The 27,876-nt window shown below is 44.9% G+C and overlaps 2 protein-coding genes and 1 pseudogene across 3 annotated transcripts in view; 2 read left to right on the top strand and 1 right to left on the bottom strand.

The window, feature by feature from the left end:
• The window catches only part of B4galt4 (beta-1,4-galactosyltransferase 4), a 30,102-nt gene extending 13,401 nt beyond the window's left edge, over positions 1-16,701 (top strand). Inside the window, 4 exon segments of the mRNA XM_037209757.1 lie at positions 2,260-2,447; positions 7,827-7,949; positions 11,261-11,365; positions 14,856-16,701. Coding sequence (XP_037065652.1) covers positions 2,260-2,447; positions 7,827-7,949; positions 11,261-11,365; positions 14,856-14,988 — 549 coding nt within the window. The 3' untranslated portion in view covers positions 14,989-16,701.
• LOC114701495 lies at positions 3,071-6,028 on the top strand (annotated as a pseudogene).
• A 3,400-nt stretch (positions 16,702-20,101) lies between the features above and the next one.
• Upk1b (uroplakin 1B) overlaps positions 20,102-27,876 on the bottom strand; it is a 28,524-nt gene continuing 20,749 nt past the window's right edge. For both annotated transcript variants that reach the window (XM_028881583.2, XM_037209756.1), the window contains exons 7-8: positions 25,949-26,032; positions 20,102-20,988 (exon numbers count right to left, since the gene is read on the bottom strand). In XM_028881583.2, coding sequence (XP_028737416.1) covers positions 20,938-20,988; positions 25,949-26,032 — 135 coding nt within the window. In that variant the 3' untranslated portion in view covers positions 20,102-20,937. The remainder of the gene's footprint in view (positions 20,989-25,948; positions 26,033-27,876) is intronic.

The raw sequence follows: 27,876 nt of genomic DNA, 5'->3' as shown, positions 1-27,876 counted from the left end.
TCAGTGCCTTCTGGGTGCTGGCAAGCATTCCACCAACCGAGCTAAATCTCCAGCCCACTTACTTGGTTTTAGAATTAATTTTGTTTTTAATGTCATTGGCCAAAATGGTGATTTGTTGAGTCTGAGTTATTACTCAGGATGGGTAGCTACCAAAGTGTGGTACTATTTTTAGTTTGCTTTCAAAAATTATTTGTGTGGGGGTGCTTGTGCTTGCTGGGGCATGACAGCTTGAGTAGTTTGTCTCCTTCTACCGTGTTGAGTCAGGGTCTCTCTTACTGTGTCTGCTCTTGATACGGCACATTAGCTTACCTGAGAGCTTTCCAGGCCATTCTGTTTCTCCCTTCCATCCTACACAGGAAGGCTGGAGGTGCAGCTGGTGCACCCCATCTGGCTTCTTTTTTTCTTCAGTTGGACCGGTCATTGGTTGGCCACTCTCATAAGTTCTGTGCCACCTTTCTCCCAGCATGTCTTGCAGGCAGGACAGCTTGTAGGTTGAAGGTTTTGAGGCTGGGTTGGTGTCCCAATCCTTCTACTGGAAGCCTTGCCTGGCTACAGAGTCATCTGGCTTTTTCCTGTGAGTTCTGGGGATCGAACCCAGGTTGTTAGGCGTGTGTGGCAGTCTCCCAAACCCCCTTTTGTCTCCTGCTCCTCTTCCTGCTCCTTCTCCTACCCCTCCCCCACACAGATTGGCCAAGTTAGCCTGATGAAAGCCTCAATCCTCCTGCCTCTGCCCCTGAGTACTGAGATCATAAGAAGCATGTGCCATCACCCCTGCCTGGCTAGTTCTTCTGTCATTTGTATAAACAGAAACATATCTACTTTGTTACTCTCCCAGGAAAGTGCTGTGGTAATGTCTAAATTGCATGTACTCTTGTTATGATAAACTGTCAAATCAGACTTTATTCTCACAGAGTTTGATTTGCCTCAAACAAAGCAATACTGAAAAGTCCTTGGGTCATAGTCCATATGGAGTGTTGATGGTATTGCAGGTCGAGTTTCATTAGATCCCTCTGTAAGGCCACTGAGGAATAGCCTCTGCCGTGAGTGATGTAACAAGTTTTTTTTTTTTTTTTTTTTTTTTTTTTTTTTTTTCTGAAGCCGTTTCCAAGAAAGTTTTAAGTAGCTTAGACGTATTAGCAACAACCTTCTCTGTTGATGGGTCACAATTTCTTGATCTTTGCTGGCAAGCTCTTAACTTAATCTCTCGGAAGTTCAGTGCCAGTGTGTAAGGTTAGCCGGAGATCAGCGGAGGGCTGACAGGACAGTAGTGACGTGGATGTGACAAGTCCATTCAAGAGGCTTTGCAGTTTTATATGGAGTAATAAAGATACTCTAGAAATCGAGCTTGGAACACTTAACATGAGCTCTAGCCTCGGAAATCTAAGTGCCCTATTAATGTTGCTTCATTTTTATTTGTATTTTTAAGCTACATTAAATTTTTTTTGTGTGCTAAAATACCACATAAAATTTATCATCCCAGCTGTTTTGTTTTTCATTTTTTAAGAACTATCTCATTAACTTTTAAGCATACTTAGTATTAAGTATGTGGGGTGCGGTGGGGTGTGGGAAGATGATTCAGCAGTTAAGAGCACATTGTGCTCTGGCAGGGGACCAGTTTGGTTCCTTGCACTCAATTCCAGCAGCTCACATCTGCTTGTAACTCTAGCTCTAGGGGATCTGATGTCTTTGAGGGCACTTACTCTCTTGTGGCATATGCTCACATGAGCACACACACACACACACACACACACACACACACACAGAGAGAGAGAGAGAGAGAGAGAGAGAGAGAGAGAGAGAGAGAGAGAGAGAGAGAGAGAGAGAAGTATTTTTAAAACAGTGAGGATGTTTTCTGATCTGGTATGGTGGGTCATTCTATTATCTCAGCATTTGGGAGTCTGAGGCAGGAGGATTGCTGCGAGTTCTGGGCCAGCTTGGTCTACAAACGGAGGAATGTCTCAAAGACAAAAAGAAAATGTACTGTCATTAAACTTTTTAGTCTTTCTAAGCATATTATCCACCATCAGACACCTTGCCAGACTCAAGGGGATGCTTTTAAATTGCAGAATATAAATATGTGTGCAACACGAAGCCCAAACCGGTCTTTTGTGATCATTGCATTTCCTCTCTGGATCCTGGTGTGTGTTGTCTTGTGAATTCACAAGGGTAATGTGGCACCCCGGAATGGGTGTGGAGGGGAGAACACTGGGGAGCCTCATCTCCAGAGCTCTTTTCATTTTTGATTTCCCTCCTCCACAGACTGGAAGTAAAAAGTTTAATCGAGCCAAGCTCCTGAACGTGGGCTATCTGGAAGCTCTCAAAGAGGAAAAATGGGACTGCTTCGTATTCCACGATGTGGACCTGGTGCCCGAGAACGACTTCAACCTTTACACCTGCGGTGATCAGCCCAAGCACCTGGTGGTCGGCAGGAACAGCACTGGCTACAGGTAAGGCCGCTCTGGCTGTGGAGCGGATAAGACTGATCCAGGCTGTAATGTATCCGGAATGAGTTAGGGAAGCAAGAGATGGGGGGGGGACCGACCCATTTTCCCTTAATGTGCAGAACAGCAATTAAAGGATGAAATGAGGGGGTAAAAAGACCTCCACGGCCTTGGCAAGAAGCACAAAGACAAAGGGAAAGGAGAGGAATGTAGTTTAAGCATAGCAAATCCTGGTGGCCTCACCCTGCAGCACCTGTGGCAGGACATGACAGGCTTTCACACACAGTGGGATTCTAGTAACTGCCCATCCGTCCTGATTTCCTCCATTGGACATGATGGTGCCCCCTTGGCCAGTGTTTGGACATGCTGTCTCTTTTGAAGATAGCTTGCCAGAGTTCTAGGGAAAGGTGAGGGTGCATGTGTCCACCTTAAGAGTCTGTTTGGGGGCCGGGCGGTGGTGGCGCATGCCTTTAATCCCAGCACTCGGGAGGCAGAGGCAGGCAGATCTCTGTGAGTTCGAGGCCAGCCTGGGCTACCAAGTGAGTCCCAGGAAAGGCGCAAAGCTACACAGAGAAACCCTGTCTCGAAAAACCAAAAAAAAAAAAAAAAAAAAAAAAAAAAAAAAAGAGTCTGTTTGGGAACCAGGATATCCAGGACAAATTCCTGTCTTTCAGAGCCACCATGGGAAATGCCACCATCCCTTCATTCCTCTCCATTTCGGTCCCCAGGTTTTTAATTGTATTTTATTCCAGCTCCTAGTCAAAGACAACTGAAGGGAAATATGGACTGAGATAGGGTCTAGGGAAATTAAACTGAGTGCGTGCAGCACACACGTCCCTGTCACCTTCCTCCAAGCCCTGCCATTTATGTAGACATTAGGCTAGGGGTCAAGAGGCCAGGTTGAAGAGGCAGAGTAAGTCCTGGTAGACTGGGACAGGAAGCGCCTATGGACATGCGTTAATCTGCAAACGCAGCTGTGAGCACTTAAGTTAGGAGGGTGGGAGAGGAAGTCGGGACACAGCTAAAACTAAATGGTGAAATATGGTGGGGGATTCTGGCAGGAGTATAACCCACATCTGCACCCTGCTTATGAGGTCCCTGGAACGAACCAAAGTTTGATTCCACCAAAGTTCACCCTGAGGAGCAATGTGTTTATTAGGCTTATTTATATAGATCATGGGTGAGAGGCCGCTGCAGTGTAGAAGGATGTGTGACCCTAAAGCAGCCTTTCTGGATGGTCTGCACTAAGCATGGGGCTCAGTTTCCCCGTGCCCACATAGATGGTGGTCCATTGGGCTAACCTTCCCTAGCCCAGGTCATGTAGCTCAAGGCCATGAGACCTCAAGGCCATGTGTAGTTAGGGCATTTCATACATATGGCTGGGAGGGGTAACTGGGAACAGAGGTGAGGGTCCAGTGATCCTCTCTGCTCCCTCCTTCTATACAGAAATGTCAACAGTCCACATGCCCGATTGGGATTGACTCTTTAACTTTGAACCTTAAGCCTCTCATTCTGTCTGAGCAGTTACACGGGATTGCTAAGGACAGATCTTGGACTGCGAGTCTAGAGGGCATCAGTGTGTTAACCGGCCATCAGTGGGCGGAGATAATTGCTCATTCCTGCTGGGAACTGCTGTTGACTTATACTTTGGTGTCCCCCTCATGGATTCCATCAGATGCTGTGCACGCTGAGAGACAGCCCATGCCTGAATCTTGCAGTTTAATTTGTCCTTCCATTGCTGCTATTCCCAGACACCACCCACAAACAAGCCTTTGTCTCCCTTGCATAACTGAATATGCTTACCTTTTCGATTTAAATGCAAGCTCTGAGGAAAATGGTGACCCTCTTTTAGAAACCAAAAATAATCTTGCTTGATGACGTGTGTGTGTGTGTGTGTGTGTGTGTGTGTGTGTGTGTATGCATGCATGCGTGTGTGTGTGCACACATGCTGATTGATGGGAGTTAAACATAAGGCCCTTGCAATATGCAGGTTCTCCATCGCCGAGTTATGCTTGCCTGTACTCCCCATTTTCATCTGTTCAGACTTAGATTTCATATTGTATTACTTTCATTTTCCCTGTCTTATTGTATGCATCATGCAGACGCCTCAGTTTTCGTGGCTGGGGAGAGGTAGGCCTTCTTTCTCCTTAACTTTGCTATCATGGGCAAAATTCTGCTGGTGCCTGGCAAGTCCAATTGTAAGCACTCAGTGTCTCCTGCTGGCAGCTCTGTATTCTTGTGTCATGGAGCATCAATCAGCTCAGTGGGGTTCACTGTCCCCTTTCGGCCATGGGAGCCATCTTCCAGTAAGTCCCCCAAATGACAAACACAAAGGGAAAGAGGAAGGACACCAGCTGTATGTACTCTAGGCCTTTTAGGAAGCTTAGACTCGTTCCTTTGGCCACATGCAAGTGAGTCTACAAGAAGGGTACTGTTGTAGACATCAAGGGAATGGGCACTGTTCAAAAAGGATTGCCCCATTAGTGTTAACATGGCAAACCGGGAAGAGTCCACCGCATTACCCAGCATGCTGTGGGTATCATTGTAAACAAGCAAGTTAAGGGCAAGATTCCTGCCCAGAGAATCAATGTGCGGATTGGGCACACCAGGCTCTCCCAGAGCCAAGATGGCTTCCTGAAGCAGGTGAAGGAAAACTACCAGAAGAAAAACGAAGCCAAAGAAAAGGGCTCCTGGGTGCAGCTGGAGCACCAGCCAGCCGCTCCACTCAGAGAAGCACACTTTGTGAGGACTGACGGGAAGGAGCCTGAGCTGCTGGAGCCCGTTCCGTGTGAATTCATGGTTTAATGTACAAGAGGGAATAAATAGCCCCGTCTGTGAAAACAAACCAGACAACAAGAAATATTTTCACTTGCCACACGCTCAGTGCAGAGGAAGTTAAAGTGACTTGCCCAAGTAGTTGAGCCGCATGGTGACTTTTACTGCCAAGGATTCCTCTGAACCTCCCCCCCTCTCCCCCTACATGTTCTCCAAGGACTCCATTGTTATTGTGTGACTACATTTTCCTCATTCTGGGGACCTTACAGCCTTTAAAATATATGTGTAAACTCACCCGAGGGCCAGTTAAAACAGAAAAGGGACCAAAAGCAGAAGGCAGTCAACACAGGCGTTTGCTGGATAGCAGTAGTGAGAACAGTTTTGTAGTTTTCCATGGGGGCGCCTGCTCCTCCTCCCTGCAGCAGAGCTGGTCTCAGGTGCCATGGTCTTAGTGCTCCTTAGCCTATGCTTGTCCTCACCAGCTTCTCACCACCGGCTCCTCCCCTTTTCTGCAGATCTGGGTCCTTCCAGGCTCTACTCCTCTTGCTGTGGCAACGAGTCCTTTCTAAGAACCCTGGTGGTGTTCAGTTCTGAGCTCTAGGCAGGAAGAGCCATGATGGCACTGTGCTCTCCGCCAGCTGCTGAGGCGTCAGGCGTGGTGGTATTGGCAGTCCCCTCCAGCACGTGCATGCTGGGTCTCTCATGGAGACTGCTCTTTGGAAGGTTGTGTAGGCTGATATTTCTCTCCACAGGGTCCAGATGTAGCTGCTGCTTTGGTAGTTAAGAGTCCCTCCCCTATTAACTAGACCCTGGTAATCTTAAATGATAGTAATAGCCATGTTCTACATATTTTACTTCTTTTTTTTTTTTATTGGTTTTAGGTTGAAAAATGTCATTTGCCAGAATTTTAGATGCATGCATGTAACTGTGACAGTCAGTCTTGGTTGTCAACCTGAACAGACTGAGAAGTGCCAATGAGTTATTTGGGTATACCTCCGAGATACATATGAAGGCATCTCTAGAGACAATTAGATCCTGAGGGCTCTGACCTAATCAGTGGTTTCAGTGATAGGTTTGTAATCTAATGGCATTAATGGGAAGTAATGGATATTTTCAGAGGTGGATATTTTCAGAAGTGTGTTCTTAGGGGTATATCTTGTCCTGCTCCCCTTCCTCATCTTTCTTGACTGTCTTAGAGTAGCCTTCTCCGCTGGTCATACCTTTCCATCATGACACTGTCAATTGCCACAGGCCTGAAAGCAATGGAGCTAGCTGGCCATGGATTGGAACTACGAGCCAGAATAAAAATTTCCTCCTTTAAAATTGTTTCCCTCAGATATTTGTCGGGATTACAATCTGGTTAGCATGGGTAACTCTGTTTCTATGATGGTGTACCTAGGGTTATTAGATTGTAACTAGGGGTGTAGAAACTCCTCAAGCTCAGAGAAGCCTTGGGATGTCACTCGGTAGGTGGGAAATGTCTACAGTGCATTGTGTCTTCCTTTTTGGTTTTTCTTCTTGTCTGGGAAACATCAGGATTCAGTTGGCTCCAGACATTTAGAACTGAAGTTGATTGAAGTTAGAAATCCTCCGTGCGGTCCCTCCACCTGCAATTCCAAAGGCTGTCAGAGTTGCATTGAGGGCTAGCCTCATCTCCACCTGCAATTCCAAAGGCTGTCAGAGTTGCATTGAGGGCTAGCCTCCTCTCAGCTTGCTGACGTGCCACTGGAATCTGGAGGATTGGTGATGTGTCTCCCGGTCCTTTTCCTGGGTTCTTAGCTCCCACTCTTCCATGTCAGTCTTCACAGCAGTTCCACAGATGCTCAGCTCTTCCTGCTCACTCTGTTGTTGTCCAGTGGGTTCCTGCTACTCCAGGATCTGCAGGCGCTCACAACTGCCGAGTTATCCATAGCCACAGGTGTCTTGTGAGCTTGGGCCCTGCGTCCCTTGCCTGTTGTCAAAAGGCCCAGGAACATATCAAATTTAGCCAAAGAATAATTTATTGTCTTGCCCTCAAAACCATACCCAATTTTCATGAAAAGCACTGTATTCCACCCAGTAGCCCAAGCCAACAGTTCAGGGCAGTGGGGTGGTGTGTTGAATTCTGTAGGAAACTAACTCTAAGATGGAGATTGGCAGAGTGAGCACACTCATAGCATGGGCTGGAAGTGTCTCCCGATCCACACTTCTTCACTCCCAAAAAAAGAAAGAGGTAAAAAAAAAAATCCGTGCTGAACACGGATCCAACCCAGAATCCTTCTCACCTGCTGCCCTTCACACTCATTGGACTGGTATGTGGGATGAGGTCTTTCATTGACGTTTGAGCAATAGTGCACTCTTAGGTATCTTTACGGATCTCCGAATACCAGTGTTATCAATAACAGGTATGTGGGGGTCACCTTGCTTAGTGACGTCAACAGCAGATTGCGTGCCAGGAGGACAGGGAGGTGGACACGAGAAAAGACTAAATGGATAAAATGGGCAGAAGTGTATCCTCCTCAGGCGGTCCTGGAATGCCATCCCCAGAACCAGAGATAGCCAGTGTGTCCGTGGGACCAAAGGGTTCTTGTGCTAAATGTCACCACTTTTCTCTCTTCTCTTTTGCTGCAGGTTACGCTACAGTAAATATTTTGGGGGTGTTACTGCCCTCAGCAGAGAACAGTTTTTCAAGGTGAATGGATTCTCTAACAACTACTGGGGATGGGGAGGCGAAGACGATGACCTCAGACTCAGGTGAACAACAGAGAAGGGGGCCTTCATGGGGCTCTTCTAATCAGTGGTGACTCTGGAAACCCATGCTTGTGTGCTGCTCCTGTAAATGACAGGCCAGCAAAGGGTGGCAGGGTATGAAGGGAGGGCAGAGTGACCTAAGTTGTTCTTTGTCAAGTCTAGACACCAAGGAGGGTCATCTGTTGCTGGGTTTGAGGTGCAGAAGTGTTGGTGGGGGCCTTGGGCACACTAGTGAATGGGAAGGCCCAAACTTAAGGTTGTCTATGAGACTGACACTCTGAGAATGGCCTATGCTAAGTCTTGTGCTTTTCTTCAGGCCCCCTCCCCCCGGGCCCTGACGCTGTTCCCAGCATGTGGAGCAGAGTGCTGTCTCCTCTATCAGAGAGAGATACTTGCCCCAGAGAAGGCAAGGGTGTCCTTTAGCTACATGCTGTGGGAGCTCCCTGACTTAGAAGACTCACTCTGGGCTGCTGGTGTAACTCCTGGATCCCTTTAGACAACTTTCTGCTCTGGAGGACCAAGAGAAACTCCCCAGGATGCCTGGCCTCCTCTTTTATTTCCCTCCCGAAAAGTATCTCTTCTCTTCTCTTTCCTTTCTTTCTTTCTTTCTTTTTTTTCTTTTTTTTTTTTTTTTTTTTTTTTTTTTTTTCTTCTTCCTTCCCTTCTTCTTCCCTTCCTTCCTTTCTCTTCTCTTCTTCTCTTCTCTTCTCTTCTCTTCTCTTCTCTTCTCTTCTCTTCTCTTCTCTTCTCTTTCTTCTCTTCTCTTCCTCTCTCTCTCTCTTCTCTTCTCTCTCCTCTCCTTCCTCTCCTTCCTTCTTCTCTTTCTTTCCTTCCTTCTCTCTTTCTTTCTTTTCTTCCTTCCTTCTTGTGTGTGTGTGTGTGTGTGTGTGTGTGTGTGTGTGTGTGTGTGTGTTTTGATGGTTAAAGATGTTCCCATTGCCCGGACAATTCTACCCTTTTCAAAAGCCCAGAAATTCCTAGCTACTCAAAAGCTCATGGCCCGTTTGTCAGAGCTGTAATCACAAGGGCCTCCTGGCAGTCAGGGGACCTTTTCCTCTTCCCACTGCCGCTTGGAAAGCATGTTCTAAGCTGCAGCTCTAAATAGAGACTATAAACTGGCGTGAAGGAGCCGAAGGCCTGGTGCTGCTCAGTCTTGTTCCCTTTGGGCAGAGAGCCTTTGCAGTTTTCTGAAGAGGGAGATTTTCCTGCCTAAGGGCTCCATGTCTCCAAGCCCCTCAGCAGTCACAATCCGTGGTCACACAGACCTGCTCAGCTCAGGGTAGGATAGAGAGGGTTGGAGTTTTTTTCTGCAGCCAGCTGAGATCTCTAAAAAGCATCCTTGAGGTTGCGGAAGGTGCCAATGCCACCACTGCTGACCAGCTTAAGAAATGAAACTCCAATAACAGAGTTTTCCCTCTCTCTTTTAAAGCTGCTGAAGGACAAGCCAGTAGAAAGCAGAACTGGAATTTACTTAAGGGCATTCTTAATATAGATTAGGTGCAAGTGTTCATATAAATAGAGTTTTTTTGGGGGATGGGGTGGGGAAAGAATAAGAAATACCCATATGTAGGTGTAGACTTCTTTCAGGGAAATTATGCATGTTTCATGTGCGCACACACGTGCACACAAATGTTCACACCCTTAATCCTGTGGGTTTCTAAGTTAGATTGCTTTAAGGGTATAAATTACAACAACGTCTTAAGAAACTGTTTAATCTTTATTTTTTATTTTATATGTATGAGTGTTTTGTGTGCACCATGTACATGCATTGCCTGTGGAGGCCCACAGAGGGTTTCGGAATCCACCTGGGACTGGAGATGGTTGTGAGCTATCACGTGGGTGTTGAGGATTAAACACAGGTTCTCTGGAAGGGCAGTAAGTGCTCTTAACCATTGAGCCATCTTTCCGCCCCACAACAAGGTTTAAAGATTAACTAGCACTTAATGTCTAAGTAGAATTTAAAATCTATGAGCTGGCTTACTTATTTCTCTCCAAAAATTCCCTTTTGCAAATGAAATTAGAATGTGGTTTTAGGAGGTGGGTGATCTAGATTTAGGGATGAGAGAGGAGTGCTAGCATGGAAAAACTCAAGGGTATAAACATTCTGTCTCTAGGCAGACACACTTGTTGTGTTTAGCATCCTAGTGTGAGGTGTCTGTAGGAAAACCCTGCATTATCTCTGCAGGCATTTTTGGCTTTATCAGCAGTGCTGAAGTTTCCTTGCTGTCTGCAGGAAAGGCAACTAGATCCCAGGGTGAGGGGCTCTTCTTTTTCTCATGTCGCTCTGCTTTTCTGTCTTTCTCTTCTGCCTCTATGAGAACATCAATGGTCTTCAGAACAGCCCTCCATTAATGCACTGGATAAGCCGGGAAGGACAGAACATAACATGGGCTGAAATGTGCTAATGTTGAGCACCATGTCTGTGCGCCTACAGACTGTATTACCAGCTGCAAAGCACATTCCACTGAATCCTGTTATCTGGGCCTTTGAAATGCATTCTTTGTCCCCAGCCTCACTTCTAGAGGAGGCTGAGATCTGGGAGAATGAGCTGACTGACAGAAGTTGTCAGATACAGAGCTTAGGCTGAACCTTGGTTTGTGGCTTTAAAGATTATAACTTTGCACAGCCCTTCCTTTTCTTGTGATGGGCAATGTTATTAATTAGAGAGCCCAACAGACTTGATTGTCTTGCTTTTTGGAATGTATTAAGATTAGTATTTTTATCAGGTCTTCTCTCTCTTTTTAAAAATAATCAACTGCAAATTGGTGTTTCTCTATTAGTAAGTGTTAAATATTACTTCTTTGTTTATGAGACAGGGTCCCATCTGCACCTCAGGTCAGCTTGGAACTCGATATGTAGCTTAGGCTAGTCTCAATTTCTCACTGCCCCTCCTGCCTCTGATCAGCAGCTCCACTCAACCTGCTGGAATCACAGGTGTATGTTACCACTCGAAGCTCCTTTTAGTGCTTGAATGATCTTTTTCTAAAATAGGACGCTGAAATTTTTGCAACAGTTTTTTTTTTTTTTTTTTTTTTTTTTTTAAAGAAATCACATAGGGTTGCAGGATGCATTGTTTGTTAATTCCTTCCTTACAAGATAGGACTGTGAATTATCTGGTGGCACTTTGGTTACAGAGGACAGTGACTGTGTCTCAAAGATAATATTTGCACACGTTAGTAGCCTCACACTGTGCCAGCCACTTTTGTGTGTTCCTTCGTGTGTGATTGTTTTTCTTGAATCGCAGGTGATTCTTTTAAGGACTTAACGATAAATAGCTGGGCTAGATTTCAAAATCAACCTCGTTGTCTTTCTAGGGTTGAGCTCCATAAAATGAAAATCTCCCGGCCCAGCCCTGAAGTGGGTAAATACACTATGATCTTCCACACCAGAGACAAAGGGAACGAGGTGAACGTGGACCGGTAAGATCTGGATTCCCCCACCTGGCGTCCATCTCGTGAGTCTCCTGTGTAGCCAACACACCATGCTGAGATTGATCGCCTAAGCCGGTTGACCTTGTTAAAAGCTTTTTAGGAAGGAACTTTTAAAGCAGAACCCAAGTAAGGGGGAATAGTGCACAGACCCCTTGTTTCTGCAAGGGTGAACTCCTGGCTTCTCTGCCTTGTCCCACTTTTTTCTTCTGTCCATTGGATTCTTTATCATAGCGTCTGTGTATGTATTTTCACATGCATCCTTAAAATATAAAGAGTCCTATAATGAGAACCATAGTACCGTTGTTATGCCTAAAATAACATTAACAAAATAATTCATTATGTCTGTTATGAATTATGCACGCATGGGAAGCCCCCAGCTGGCCTGGCCAGGGTATCCCATGATGCAGGGGACCGAGCTGACATGCTGCAGTGGAAGTGGCGGCAGGTGACGGCATGCCATGCAGGCATGGCGTGGGCAGTGGAGGGTGGACATTCACAACCCCGAGGCTGCATCTGCTTGGAAGTGGTTTATTATAACGAGGGGTAAAGAGAAAGATAGGAAAAGACAGAAAGGAGAGGGAGGAAGAGAGGTGCACACCTCTTGAGAGGAAAGCAGAAGAGAAGAAAGGGCGGAGTTTTTCCTTAAAAAGAGGATTTTAGGTCAGGACGCAAGGTGGCACCAAGGGGCAGGATTCCAAGGGGCGGATCAGAATATTAACAATGTCACCGCATGTCCAAAATCCGTTTTTAGATTTCCTGATTGTCTAATAAGGACCTTTAAAAAAAGCATGGGTTTGTTCAGTGTGATAAATAAACAAAGTCCGCATTATTATCAGGATAACCTTTGGCCTGAAGGTTCTCTTTTGATTCTTTTTTGAGACAGAGTTTCATTGTCTACGTAGTCCCCTTTAGCCTCAAGTGACTCCACTGTCTCACCTTCCGAGTGCTGGGAGTGTAGATGTGTACCACCATTCCCTACCCTTTCTTTTTGTTTATTCCTTGCAATGCATTGTTGAACGCATCAGGCCATGTATCCAGTAGATTCAGCAACAGTAACCCCCTTTAGGAATTTTTGCTAATTGCCACCTAGAGATTTGATGTGTTCCTGTGACCTCTGTATTTCTTTTTATTTATTTACTTCTTTACTTCCAAACTAGGAGAACAGGTTTGGTGTCAGGATTGTTCTGGGGCTTGGGTATTGGCCGGATCTGCTCATTTTGAGATTTCTCATCAGATCTTTACCTAGTGATTTTTAGTACCTGTTGCCCATCCCTTCAATCAAGGGTTTCAAAGCTGTGATATCCTGATTCTACCATTCTTTCTTCCTTTATTAAATCTTCTTACAAAGAAGGACATACTCTCTTTATCTGTTTGAGTACCGTGGGCTGTAGTTCCTTTAGGAAAGGCAGACCGAAGGGTGAGAGCCCAGCACTGATGGGTCGTTTTCCAGAGTAATCACCGGGTATCTCTGAGCATCCTTCAGTTTGTGGTTCATGTTCTTCTTGATAAGAAAGTGGTCTCACCGGGCGGTGGTGGCGCATGCCTTTAATCCCAGCACTTGGGAGGCAGAGGCAAGCGGATCTCTGTGAGTTCGAGGCCAGCCTGGTCTACAGAGTGAGATCCAGAAAAGCGCAAAGCTACACAGAGAAACCCTGTCTCGAAAAACCAAAAAAAAAAAAAAAAAAAAAAGTGGTCTCGATTCTGATCAGCTGGAGCGCTTCAAGCTGGCCCCAGTCCCAAGGATGTAACTGCGGCTGTCTTTGGGAGCTCTGTGCTCTAGGGAGAGGTGATGTCCTAGCCCTGTCCTGTTTCTTCCTGCCCAGCTTTGGCCCTTTCATCGAGGAACTCTGGCAGATAAACACATTGTGGCTCTGATGGAAAAATTTATGGTTTTTTTGTTCTGAGTTTGTTCCCTTTGAAAAGCTGTATTCAAGAATTTTCTTGCCCATTTATTAATCTCTACATGTTAAGATGGTGTTAAAAATCTTTTTAGCTCTTTTGTTAGAGGCGACAATTTCAAAGGAATAGACTTTTCTATGCCTTTCCAGTCGTTATCAATAGTTGTGCACTTTTCTGTTTGTTATTTAATACTTACAAGAGAATACTTATAAATTGTATGACAAGTATGAAGTGTCTTGATACCCACACCGACCCCTTAGGTATGTCTGTATGGCCTCCCTAAACCCACACCTTCCTTTCAACACCCACCTCTGCCCTAGGTGACACTTTGCTGAACTTTGTGATACTTATTTGTCATAATGATAATCCTTTAGGCTGTTTCTTCATTTATTATTTGTTTTAAAGTTTTTTTTTTTTTTTTTTTTTTTTTTTTTTTTTTTTTTTTTTTTTTTTTTTTAAATTGAGACAGGGTTTCTCTGTGTAGCTTTGCGCCTTTCCTGGAACTCACTCTGTAGACCAGGCTGGCCTCGAACTCACAGAGATCCACCTGCCTCTGCCTCCCGAGTGCTGGGATTAAAGGCGTGCGCCACCACCACCACCACCACCACCACCACCACCACCACCACCACCACCACCGCCGGCTGTTTCTTCATTTATTCTTTTCCATACTTTTATTCCTAAATCAAACAGAAATCAGTTTTGCACATCTTCAACTGTGTGTAAGTGAAGTTATGCTGCATTTCTTCTCCTTTGATGTTATGTAGCTCAACATTGTGCTTCTGGTCTCCACCCATGTTGTCACTGTCATGGCTGAGCTCCTAGAGAACTCCTCAATCAGTGCCCACTTCCCTACCCCTGTTGCTCAGCTCCTCACCTACAGGGGCGGACTGTCCTTCCTCAAACGCATCCTGTTCTTTTGTCTGCCTGTGCCTCTTGCCCAATAGTGTTTGCTTTCTTTCCTTTTTCACTTCCTGAATTTCATATCTTTAACCTTCTGTGAAACGATCACCTCGATGTGTCCCTCCCTAGAGTCTTTCAGGAAATAGGGTGCCCCTTAGTTCATCCTCGTGTGTGTGTGTGTGTGTGTGTGTGTGTGTGTGTGTGTGTGTGTGCTGTTTTTGAGACTCTTATGAGAGCTGTGTACCCTCTTGTCTATAGACAACTTTCTTCTCGCAATAGTGGAATGATCAGAGATCCGTGATGCTCAGCCAAGGATGTATTCCGAGTGGGCAGCAGACCCCCTTTCTGTCAGTGGTTCTTGTAACCCCTCTGCCCTATGGATGGGAGCCCATTGGAGGCAATGTCCACTCTTGGTCCAGGGCCTGATGTAGGGTTTGATCCACAGATACACAGCTGTCATTAATGCCTAGTCAGTGAGGAAAACAGGTTTTTTGTTTTGTTTTGTTTTGTTTTTGTTTTTGTTTTTTGTTTTTTGTTTTTGTAATGGGAAACTCAGCAAGTATAGTGAATTGTAAAATTGCTTGTGCTACACTCTGGAGAAGGACAAAATGCAGTGGAACTGCGTGCCATGTTCTCATTTTCATCATTCTCGTTTGCTTTTTTTTTTTTTTTATCTTAGGATGAAGCTGTTACACCAGATGTCACGAGTCTGGAAAACAGATGGTTTATCGAGTTGTTCTTACAGATTACTCTCTCTGGAGCACAATCCTTTATATATCAACATCACAGTGGATTTCTGGACTGGGGCATGACCTGGATCTTTGGATGGTGTTCAGGAGAACTGATGATTTGATTGTAATCATTTTGGCCTAGAGACTTCCACAGTGGTACACGTTAAGAACTTGTTCCAGCTGATTACTGGGCCAAATTTTTCTGTTTCATGTTTTTTTTCAGCAGGAGCTCTTGGTTATGTGGAATGTAGAACCATCATAACAGGACGGCTTTCTTAGCTGTTTTGATCATGGGAGTGAAATGTCGTAACGAACATACTTGAAGGACTAAAGATAAAAGGTTGCAGTGAAGGGAACTTGAGAACTGTGTCTTCAAAAGATTGACTTCAGCAATGCATTATGAGATTAAGGAGTGGGGGAATCAAATTCCCACATGTCTTAGAGAACCAGCATCGACAGGTCTAAGATAGGAAGGTACTAAGATGTGTCTCTGTGACTCATCTCTCCTGCATGGTCCCCTGTGAGGTGATGGAATCTGAATGAGAAGAAAGTCACAGAAGACAGGAGCAAAGTCAAGAATCAGATGTCGCAAACTTGACCATGAAGAGGTGGCGGCGGCGGCGGCAGGCAGAGGGTGGAGTGAACTGGCAGCAGTGGCTGTGCTGGCTGCTGCCCCCAATCCTCCATGGTGGATGCTTCCTCACCAGACACACCTTCCAGTCTGCGGCCACCCGACCTTGAATGTACCCAGTCTCTTCAGAGGCACTCACTAGTAATAGCCTATCAGAGAACACACTCTCTCCTAGTTTTTAAAGCATTTTTATAAAATGATTTTGTACGTGTAGGATATGAATGAGCAGATTATAAGCTACATAATGATCAATAATACATCTATAGAGTACCTCTGTAGTAAAATATGAAAAAGCTTCTGGCTCTTGGTCTTGTTTTTTACTGTTCATTTAGGCCAGAGGTTTATTCATTTCAGCCCTTCTCATTGTAAATGTCTTAAAAATCCAACAGTGGACTGGAGAGATGTCTCAGCATTCAGGAGTATGTGATGCTCCTGCAGAGGACTTGGATTTAGTTCCCAGAACTCCCTTGAGGGGGGTAGCTTATAGCTGCCAGCTTCAGGGGATCCTATGCCTCCGGCCCCCACAGCCAACTGCCTCATGTCACGTCTCAGTCTTCTTCCCTGGCCTCTCTGAATTCTTACTGTTTTTATTCCTCTGTGTGTCCTTTCCATAGTCTGAAGTGGGAATGGCAGAGCTTTGGGAGCGTACCTGTCTGGTTAGTGCTCAGGCAGGGTGCAGGAGGCCCTTGAGGGGATAGGGCCTGTCATCTGGAATACCCTTGGGGTTGCGGTACTGACAGAGAATTAGAGAGGTGTGAGAGAGAAGGCCCCAGCACCGATGAGCTGCCTGAGGAGCAGGGCAAAGGTGAAGTGGAAGAAAGGTTGTGGAAGCCATCCTGTTTCTGAGTCAGAAGATAGTAAGAATATTTCAGTTGCTTAGGTGGATGAAATCACAAGTAACACAGATGTTCTTAAGTATTGTGTGGCTGCATCCCAGGGCCTCTCAATCCATCTTCATTACGTGATTCCGTCTCCACTAAACCTGGTTAGTAAGTGTAAATATCTATTTCTGCCAAATGAGGAAGAAGGATTTGAAAGGTTGTTATTTTTTAATAGGCTTGGCAGGTTTGCTTAGGGCTAGTCTGGTTTATCAATAACTCCACATAGGAAGTAGAAGTTGTATTTTTTTCCCTCTGTTTAACAAAATTGTACTCATGGTTTTCCTGGTTTTTTTTTTTTTTTTTTTTTTTTTTTTTTTTTTTTTTTTGTGCCAAACCTTATAAAGGGAGATTCTTGGGAGATTGGGTAGCGACATAGGCTAGTGAGAAAGTCCCTCCAACTTCCCTTCTTTACTTTGTATTGGTCCTATTTCCTTTGATGATGAAGGGCTGAAGGTTGGAGCCAGAGGAGAGGCTCTCTGAACGTGATTGCGGAGGGTAACAGAAAAGAAGGGTATGGTAGGGGATTTGAGACTCAGACTCTTAACAGAAGCAGAATATAGTGAATGCCATATAGAAACTGCCTGCTTTTTGTTGTTAGTCACAGGCATCTGTGTTAACAAAATGTTGGGGACCACTGAAATATGCCTTTGACTTTTCTTCAGCTAATTCTTTCCACCAGGAAAATGTACAATGACATGTTACAAAATTTCTTGAAGTGAGGGTAATCTTTTGGGACCTTCATGCCACCCTTGTGCCATTAGATTTGTGAAGGTGGTCCAAGGCCCATTGAGGGGCTGGAGCCCTGGAGTACCTACTTGCTAATACCTACCCCTCCCAGCTGGTTTCAAAGGAGCCAAGCTCCCAATTCCTGCGTACGAATTTGGTCACAGTCAGTGCCATAGCATCACACATTCTGAATGTTAAAGGTAGAGATGCCTACCATATCATGGTTACTAAGAACTATATGAGCGTTGGCTGTTTGGGCATTGAAACTCCCTATGGTCATGAATGGCGGTTGCACAGTTTTTAATTGGTTCTCAAAAATTACTTGGGCTGGCACTCATTTTTATGAGGCTTACAGGTTGTAATTTTTTTTTTTATATAATCTCCTGAGATTAGAGGGCTATGTGAAGGGGTGGAGGCCCAGAACAGATGGGCAATCGCTAGAAATCTCACAGTTGGGCAATAGCAGAGTCAAGCCCAAATTCAAGTCATCTGACTGTAAGACCATTGTTCCATATTGTCTCTACCAGGGCTTCATTCTTTGGGGGTACCTTTCCTGAATCTATGTCCCTGCTGTGACTCCTAAAGAGATTTGGTATCTTCTGGACCCTAGAAATGACTTTCAAGAATTCATCTGCTCTCTACCCCTAGTTACTTGGCTCTTAACCAGCACCCACACTTCTTCCTACACCCCAGCTGGGTGTGTTTCTTGGAGGTGCCCACATTTTCTGTGGATGGACTCCTGAAGGAGATGAAAGACGTTTTCTGCTAGACTCATGCTTTCCACTTTCCCCCAGGTCTTACAGAAGCACAGCACCTACCAAGAGTCATCCATATGTGCTACAAGATGGAAAGTCTTAAGGCATAGTCTCAAGTTCTCGTTTGCCAAGATAGTTTAGACTGTTGCGCTTTCATCGTTTGTAGTATAGGGAGCACTCATGTCTGCTGAGAAAGACAGACAGGTCTCTAAAGTGCACTCATGTAAGTGGCTCAGAGGTCCCACCTCCAGGGAGCACACCTGAATAGACAAAGGGTCCATTGATGACTGCTGAGAATTCAAATAAATCTTGAGCCTTGAGTATGCATGTGTCTAAGTGTGTAGTTTGGGAGCTTAGAAAAGTCAATGGAGGATAGAACACAACTGAATGTTTATTCTGTATCCGTTTCTCTCTCTTTTAAAACTCTGTCTCTCTCATGTGTGTACAAATGTGGGTGACTACAGAGGCCAGAAGAGAGTGTCAGATCCCTTGGAACTGGAAGTACAGTCAGTTGTGAGCCCGGATGAGGATGCTGGGAACCAAACTTGAGTCTTCTGTAAGAGCAGCAAGCTCTCTGAATCACCCAGCCGCCTCTCCTCTGTCGTATTACTGTTTGTTTTATTTTTTTTATGGTACTGGGCCTCACACGTGCTAGGAAATGCTATACTACTGAACCGCTTCAAACAGAAGCAAATTCTTTATTCTGGTTCCAGGGCTGACAATTACAAGCAGTGGGCTCTGAAGTGTTCAGTGTAATCAGGCCGCCACGGCTTAAGGGTAAGGTCAACCAGAGACACAGTGACCTTTCTGTGTGGCAGTCAATAAAACTTGCCCCAGAGTTAGCCTGGCTGGTTTGGGGTTTGGTGATGGTGGACAGGCTTATGGCTGAGAAAAGGAAGGTTTCACAGATGGCCTGTCTGGGTGGCTCTCATGTACAGCAGCCTTCCCTGTCCATTGCCTGGTTTAGGGGCGCTGGGCCTGGACCCTGCTGAGCTGGGGCTGGCACCTGAGGCTTGCCACACTATTTCCAGTTCCAGGAGCTGAAGGAGAGAACGAAGCCAGGGGCACCAGAGAGAGAGGCGGGGCGGAAGTGGGAAGCTGTGAAGAAATCCTGGGTGACCTGAAGGGAGTGGTCATGGTGGTCACAGCTCACACCTGGGAATGGCAGAACCGGGGAGGGGAAATGAAGGCTTGTCCCTTTTAGGCACTGCTCTCAGCCACTGGGGTACCTGGGTTCACCATCCTTCCTTGGTTTGGGAGGAGCAAAGCCTATTCCTGTGGGTAATGGAGCTGGAACTTTCTATACTGTGCTTTTGAGGCTGAGATCCAGTCACAAAGAGATGAGGGGTGTGCAGCAGAAAACATTTTGGAGCATAAAGCTGAGAGGGAAGGCAGGGGTAGGTTTGGGCAGGAATCACTCAGCCAGTGGAGCCCAGTGAAAAACCTAGTTAATGGTGGAAAACAAAGGGCACCAGGAGGCAGGCATACAGCTTAGTGGGCAGAGTGCTCGCCTGGCATGCATGAAGTTCTGGGTTCAATTCCCAGTGTGTGTGTGTGTGTGTGTGTGTGTGTGTGTGTGTGTGTGTGTGTGTGTGTATTTTAAAGGCATCAGATGGGAAAGATAGTTTAATTCCACACATCTCCCTCCTTTTAAGAACCACAGAGGACCCTCGTGCCAAGTGCAGGTGTTATCCTGGTACCCAAGATGCCTTCTTCCGAAGAGACAAAGTCAGATGGAGGGGGCTGGAGGCAAGCTACGCTCATGGTCAGAAAGTGGGCTTCTGCTGCAAGGGAGTCCACTCCTCTTCTCTGACTGCTCCTCTGCCCCAGGGTTCTGCCTAACTACAGGGACCTGGTGAGGCGGGACTTCCAGTGCCTGGGTTGACTGTTCCTAAGTGATGGGTGTGTTTTCTGCATAAGGAACACGGTTGGGCTGGGCGTGTTCTCTGCGTAAGGATCATGCTTGGGCTGCTGGTATCACATGTGCTGGCTCCAAGTGTAGAGGAGCAATAGCTTCAAAGGTCAGTGTAGCAAGAGAGGAAAGAAAGAGAATTCCAGCCATCTCCTGTCCTTCCGGACAGTGCGTCAGCCAGCAGGAACTCACGGGTGTGTGTCCCCCACTTCTTCTGCTTTAATCCCCACAGTTGGGGCTCTTCTTTTGGAAACCCTGTTTTGTTAGATTCAGGCAGGAGCAGTTGAAATCAGAGGAAGTGGGCATATTTTATGGGCCTCTTGTTAAGCAAACAATGGTGAGTTGTCAGGACTTCCTGCAGGATCAAACTATTTTGACAGCAAACAAAAGTCCTATAAATCACCTGCTCTAATAGCTGGCTTGGATCGCCACGTTGAAACCGTGGAGGGCAAAGACTGAGCTGGTGTGAAATGGGCAGTGTCCATGTCCCTAACGTTTATATACTTTCAATTAACCGAGAATGAAGTTGCTAAACGCACGTCACTCCACAGGGCAGGAGAGGAAGTCGGAAACGCTTATTAAATGAAAATCAAGGATCATCCCAGAGAATAAAAAGTATCCAAAGGTGGTGGGTGTGTCAGGAGCACCACCAGTGTAGACAGAAGCAGAGGCGCAGCTCTGCAATTCCCCCCCACCTCCAGTCCACACTGTGACAAGCAAAACCCTTGCAAGGTCGAAGAAAATAGTAAGAGATACAGGCTCCCTGTTTCTTGAGTTTGCTATTAAATGCAGACAGAGCTTATGATGGTAAGGCAGGTTCCCTCGAATGTCATTGTGCCCCCACATTAAACATGAGCAGGAATGAGAGTCATCTCCACTCTCCAAATTTTCTGTCTCATAGTACATAAATATGTTGCAGAATGTTAGCCAAGGATGAGAAATATTTCTGCTGAGGACTGCAGCAGCCTGAGAGTCTAAAGGAAGCCCATTCTACCTGAACTGGCATTTGAGTGAGAAAAGCATCTGTCGCCATGGAGCACACAGAAGGCATGTGACGAAGCAGCGGGTTCCAGCACCAAATCCAGAGTCACCGGAGGAGGGAGGTATGGCGGAGACACTGTGTGCTTAATACTCAATTCTGCTCCAGTAGAACATGGTACCCAGGAGAACCCAAAACTAGAATTAAAATGGGAAAAGGAAAACAAATGATTAAGACAGGATTTTAAAAACATCCACCTTAATATAAAACAATGACATTCACTTTGTTCAGACTTAGGCGACATGGCGTTTCTAGCAGTAATTTAAGTGACGGTAATCTTAGGGACCAGCTGTGGCTGTGTCCATTCCACATGAGAGCATTGCTTACAATCTGCCACTCAGAGCAATTTCTCCATTCCCTGTGTGCCCAGCACTTCCTACGCTGTCTCTCTGACTTCTCAAGTACTCTACTCATTTCTGCACTGAAATAGCCTTGGGGAAATTCTTCCTGCCTGTTATCAAAGCTAAGGACTTCCTGTGATCCTGTTTCTAGTTAGAAACTTGCAGGAGGCCATGGGAGTATACAGCAGGTGACAACTAGTATTTAACAGATCGACCCACCAGACCCACCTGATGGGGAGCCCACCTGGCAAGGTTGTTGAGTCACTGACTGTAAATGACTGGTTGTTTTTGTCTGTAATTTCTCTCATGTGCCACTTCATTTCTTCCTTAATAACAGCTATGGATATTCTCCCTACTGCCTGTGTATTTATTGAGAGAAAATATCCCATCTTTGGACACACACACTGCTGTGGATAGTCAGGAAGATGATTTCTGCTTAATCTGTATAATTCTGATAATACTAGAATATTTTTCATAGCTGACACAGGAAAGTAACAGTATTCTCACTCACAAAGACAGCTAATTTTAGATTTCAGAAAAAATTCAAAAACAGACCAGCTGAGAATACACAAGGACAAATTCCCAGGTATTCATTGCTAAATCAAGGTCAAATATGAAGCAACTTTGGTAGACATAACCCTCTGCAGTAATTCTCTTTCTGCATGTACCCCAACCACTCAAGGTTCAGCAAACTACTGTTGATTGTTAAGTCCTGAATTTCAATGACATTCTCTGGAAATACTAACCACTCAGGCTACGTGTTTGGCCAAGCATTACTCATTGGCCAGTCAGCACGAGCTTCCTAGCCTGAGAAAAACTGCATGACTTATCATATGTTATGAGAATGGGTCAGACCTTGAAAATGTAACATATAATTGTCCAGAGTGTGGCTGTGTGAGAGAGAGTAAGGTGAGAGAGTGAGTGAATAATGTAGAAGTGTGTGTGTGTGTGTGTGTGTGTGTGTGTGTGTGTGTGTGTGAGAGAGAGAGAGAGAGGGGGGGAGGGGGGGCAGTGTGAAGGAGATGATGCTGTGTAGAGGAGCTGTGGAAAGAGTTAGCTGTGAGTGTGTGTTAGAGTGTGTGTGGTGTGTGTGTGTGTGTGTGTGTGTGTGTGCTATGGGTGTGCAGAAGGAGCTGAGGAAAGAGAATGAGAAGCTAGGCAGGAGAGAGAGCAAGAGAGGTTTTTCAGAAAGAGATTCTGAGATGTGTGTTTGCAAAGAGAGATATATAGTTGTATGTTAAGAGACGTAGCTGTGTGAAGACAGAGATTTTCAGAGAAAGATTTTTTATATGAAGTAAAAGATAAAGTTACCATCAGAAAGAGTGTGTTCTGTTATTTTTTCCCCCTCAGATAGAAAAGGTTTAGCCCTCACTGAATTTGTGGATTTTTTTTTTTTCATACCCTGGTGGTGACTAGAGGCTGGCCCTCCAGCTACAGATAGAAACTGCTTAGATTATTTATCTTTTTGATTTTTATTTATTTGTTTATTTTTGAGATGGGGTCTCCTGTAGCCTAGGCTGTCCCTGAACTTGCTACGTAACTGAGGATGACCTTGGACTTTTGACCCTTCTGCTTCCAGTTTCCAAATAATGGGATTATAGGCATGGCGACCATACTTGCATTGTTCAGAGCTGGGGTATAATTTTGGGGGTTGGGCGTGTTCAGCAGGTGCTTCACCAACTGAGCTACATCTCCAGGCATTTGGGTCACTTTCTCCTTCTAATCTTGGAACCCTTTCCTCCTAAAATGCCTGCCACCTGGAATGACTGCCTCTGAAGACTCCCGCAGAGCCTAAAACCTCTCACTCAGGTGTGGAGTTGGAAAGTCCGGCCTGTTCCAGATCTACCATCTACTCCCAGGGATCCTAGCCCTGCCATTTTACTTTCCTGAGCCCCAGTCTCTGTGTGAAATAAACTTCATACCTTCTCCCTCTACCTCAGATCTAGAGCTATGAGGGAGACAATGAAATAATTACTGGGCCTGATGTTTATTATAACTTGTATGCACCAGGCACATTTGTTCTCAAAATTCTCTGAAGAATTTGAAGCACAGGGAAGTAACAAACGCAAAGACATAGAACCCAACAGGCTTTAGGGCAGTGGTTCTCAGCCTTCCCAATGCTGTGACCCTTTAATACCGCTTCTTATGCTGTGGTGACCCCCCAACCATAAAATTATTTTGTTGCTACTTCATAACTGTATTTTTGCTACTGTTATGAATCATAATATAAATATCTGATATGCAATCTACAAGGGAGTTGCGACACACAGGTTGAGAACAGGAAACCCCTCTGTGAGCAGAGGTGAGTTGGTTATGCTAGGAGTTCTTCTCAAGGATGGTTCCTTGTTGGGCAGACCTACTGATCTTGAGGGCGTTTCGTGTGAAGACTAGCTGACATGATGTCTCATCCATAGCAGACCCTCGATATCTCTAGCTCTTATTCCCCTCTCCTGAATTTCAGGAGATTCACAATATCTATCATTTAGAGTTTGATACTTGTGTACAGTCAGTTGGCAACCCCATGGTGCTCAAAAGCCTTTAAATGTCCTGTAGCTCGTGGTAACACAGGACCAATGGACACTTCCCTGTTGTCATTTAAATGGACTTAGTAAATAACTGAGCCTTTACTCGGTTAGGCTAGGTGTTGGGGAACTAAGAACAGCTGGCCCTCGGCCTCTGGCAGCATCAAATATGCATTGGGACATTGTTTCACAACAGACATGAACTCCTAAGAGTGATCATAAAACACTTCCTGAAGGAACAGCTCTCTCTCTTCTCCCTCATTTTATACCCTCTCGCTCAGCACTTTCCAATGCATAATACACAAACACCCTTCAGGGGCCAATGAGGTCAAGAATATTTAGGTAACAGGACTTCATTTGCCTCGTCAGTGTCTTTTACATGGGCACTGGTGATACAAGATCAGCACAAGGTAAGACTGCCAAGTCGCAGAGAGAGACAAGGCAGAGGCACTGAACTGCATTAGTTCTCGGTGTACTCTGCACGGCTGTGCGCTTGTGGGGAGAAGGAAGAGGCAGGGATTTATCTGGGATCGTCCTTCATGGAGCAACCAAACCTACCGATCCTATTGTACTGTAACCTTTGATTACCCATCCTTTTAATATTCTGTATGATAAAAAACACACCAAGTCCCATGGCATATTGAAATACAGTTGTGCAAAAGGAAAGCACATACGTAGTTGGTTATACACTGACCCAACTTTGTTTTTCTTAAAACACCATTTTTATTTGGAAAAAAAAAAGTTAAGAAGTTATGGTTACTTAGGCTTGGATATTTGGGCAGATATTTTCTTCAAAACTTACAAAATTAGTCTGTTACCTCAAGGAAAACACTTAACAATATATGGATGAATAATAAATTTGAGTTTTCAAGCAAAAAGTCAGATCTCTGGAGAATTAATTGATATCCTATTTGAGATCTTTTCCAGGGTGACAGTATTAATGAATATGATCTTTTGGTGTCCCATAAAGAAATCAACAAACACCAGCAAATGCTGTGAAGCATAATGAGGCAGCATTTCCCCAAATAGCCAGTTCGTGATTTAGGTATTGATCCAAGATTTGTGCAAATAGTACAGAAAGTTCTTCATTAATCTAGTTTCAGATTCTGTATTGCAACTGATCTTGAAGAAGCTTGTACAGAAGGGCACATAGTTTCAAAGGAATATTCATGATATTCATCTTGAATAAGGTTACCAAAATATTCCTGTTTATAACAACACACTGTAATGAAGGGTCCAATTTCTTCCTGTCCTTCAGCACTGGTGATGTGTTAGCACAGAGTGAAGGAAGGAGCACTTGTGAGAGACCCAGCTTCCTTTACCAAGCCAGATTCCGACAGGATCAGAGGAACACTCAAAGCAATACTACTTCATGAATTTTTCATTTTGTAAAATAGTTATTATTTTCTTATCAGGGTTATGTTGTTTATATGAACTCATAACTATTAAATATTTATTTTTTTCAGTCATTATACTTAGTGGAAGTAAGTGTCAGTAGACACTGGCCACATAGAGAAAAATAGCTTTTTTTTTTTTTTTTTAATCCTTAACACATTTCAAGGTGTACAAGAGTAACCAGTATCAAAGTTGGGATTGTTTCCCAAATATCATGGTTCTCAGCTGTAACAGAAATTTAGAATCATCTAGAAAAATTACTAAATCAAAACACAAACACAAGCCAAATAAAACGAAGTGCCCAGGCCCAGCTGTAGGATCAAGTGAAGAACCACAGAGTGGTTGGTACATACAGGTTCTGTCTGTCTAGGAGGTTTCAATATGCAGCCAGGGCTGGGAGCCAGGGCTCTGACCTCCCTGGGTTTTCCTCACAGAGAGGCAGCAGAAAGTGATGAGACCATGGAAAGGAGCTAGACAGCTAATGTTGGGCCTCAGAAGCTGTCTAGAGAGGTGACAGGATGGGCCTTGAAGTCTAGTTGCAATGAATGACTTCAATGTGGAACACAGCTGGAGTTCACTAGGAAGCCCAGGTGGATTTATCTGGGACTTCTAGAAGAAGGGTTTCTAGAGTAGGCCCATCCTTTCCCTAGGAGGGAGGTTGCCATCCCACTCCTCAAGGGAGCCCATCATCCTTGGTCTGGTGGTAGAAGTCTTCTGACTACCTTAGCTGCAAGAATTGGTGTCCAGACTTTTTAGGACTGTTGAACTAACGAGGGACCTTCTCAAGGTCTCTCATTATTGCCCCTTTCTGAAATAAAACATGTGCTGAGGATACTCACAGTCCAGCAGAGGATGGCAAATCCAAACCAGGCAACTCCCCAGGCATGCCGATTCATTGGTCCAGAGATCAGTTCATAGCAGCCCTGGGAAGGCAGCATGAGTTACATTAATATGGAGAGGCTAGAGCAGAGATAAGAACTGATGCCGTTGGATTAATAATTGACAACCACGCAAGGCTAGAGTTGCCATCTAAGGGACTCTACACAATCTTAGGGATCACAGGGAACACCCAGGAAATGCAGAAGCCAGGCGATTCCATGCACTGAAAGGTCCAGAGGCAAGTGTGCTGGATTTGTCTGCAAATTTCAACAACTATTCTAGGTCGGCCATGAAGTTCAGGCTCCACCCAGTGGCTACAGGTGTGCACTTGAGGTTCTGTCTCCCATGATTCGATGTCCTCACCTTCTTAAGCCATATACATGCCGATTTCCTCCACCCCTGTACTTTAATAGTTCCCTCAATTCCTCTATTACATTGCAGAATGCCCAAATGAAGACTCCTGAAATTTTCCTTGCTTTCTTTATCCAACATTCAACACTTAAGCAAATCCTTTAGGGTCTATTTAAAAGTATCACAAATGCAGACACTCCCAAGTCTTTTTCCTTGTACCACTCTGGCCCCTCCAGGGCCTCACTTGAGGGTTAAGCCCATCTCCAAGAAGAGCATGCATGGGCATCCTCCCGTGTTACTGATTCAGCAGACCATGGGACAGGGCCTAGCACATCTGACCCCACTCACTAGATCTAGGTTTACCCATCCCTTCTAGACATCTCACAATCACTCTGGCCTTGTAAGGCTCCAAAGTGCTAAGGATTGTACAGGCTGCTTCCTTTGCTTAGAAGTGTTCCCTAACACTCCAGTTCCCCATCTCCACACATAATTCAGGACTCTGCAGATATCATCTCAACAAAGGCGTTCTGGACAGCCGCAGAAAAAGCAGCTTCCTTTTATCATACTCCATTTACAAACCCTGCTTTATGTCTGCCCCTGGCATTGCCACTTCCTGGAATTTGTGTATTTGTGTGCAGTGGGTTCCTTATTTGTCATCTATAATAAAAAGCAGCCTCCACAAGGGCAGAGGTTTTGAGTGCCTGGCATCTAGTAGGTACCTAATAATACTTTACAGAATGAGAGCTTGTAATCCCAGCATTTAGGAAGCTTAGGTAAGAGAATTATAAATTCAAAGCCAGTCTGAGTTACATAATAATGAGTTTAAGACCATTCAGAGCTACATAAAGAGTTCAAAGCCAGCCTGAGCTACAGAATGACATCTTATCTTAAACAAATGAATGAATAAATGAAAGAACAAGAAAACAAACAATTAAAGGATACTAATTAATGTTTACAATCTCCACTTGGAAAACACAGAACACTACCATTCTCTTGAAAATCTTGGGAGGTAATCATTCATCAAATACTATATGTAAAAGACAATTTATGCCAGGTGCTGGGTCCTGACTTGGTCACTTAGCTGGGGCAAGACAGAAAGGACTCTTGTCTTTGTGGGACTCACAGTCAAAATCTCCAGTTTTCCAACTCATTACTGAGTTTCCAGGAGGACTAATCATTTTATTGGGACTTTACTCTCTTAGTATATATTAATATTCTTGAGGTAAAGTCATCAGAATTTGTATGTAGCATTTTTCAATGCTTATGAAGCCTAAGTGTTTTGTGTGTGTGTGTGTGTGTGTGTGTGTGTGTGTGTGTGTGTGTGTGTGTGTTTGACCTACTATGTGGAATTCTGGTTGATTTCCCTCATTTCCCTCATTACTATGCTTAGACTCTCTTTTCTACCAGTTTTTATAGCCGTAGCAACACTTTGGAGCATTGCAAGTGTTGAAAATCTTCAACATGCTTATGAAGGGGGAGTCATCCACTCCTTCATTCCCTTATCCACCCACCGAACAGTTATTGAGTATCTGTCTTG

The sequence above is a fragment of the Peromyscus leucopus genome, chromosome 12 (genome assembly GCF_004664715.2).
Source record: "Peromyscus leucopus breed LL Stock chromosome 12, UCI_PerLeu_2.1, whole genome shotgun sequence".
Taxonomy (NCBI): domain Eukaryota; kingdom Metazoa; phylum Chordata; class Mammalia; order Rodentia; family Cricetidae; genus Peromyscus; species Peromyscus leucopus.
The sequence above is the reverse complement of the archived record's forward strand: the minus strand, read 5'-3'. Positions and strand labels throughout refer to the sequence as shown.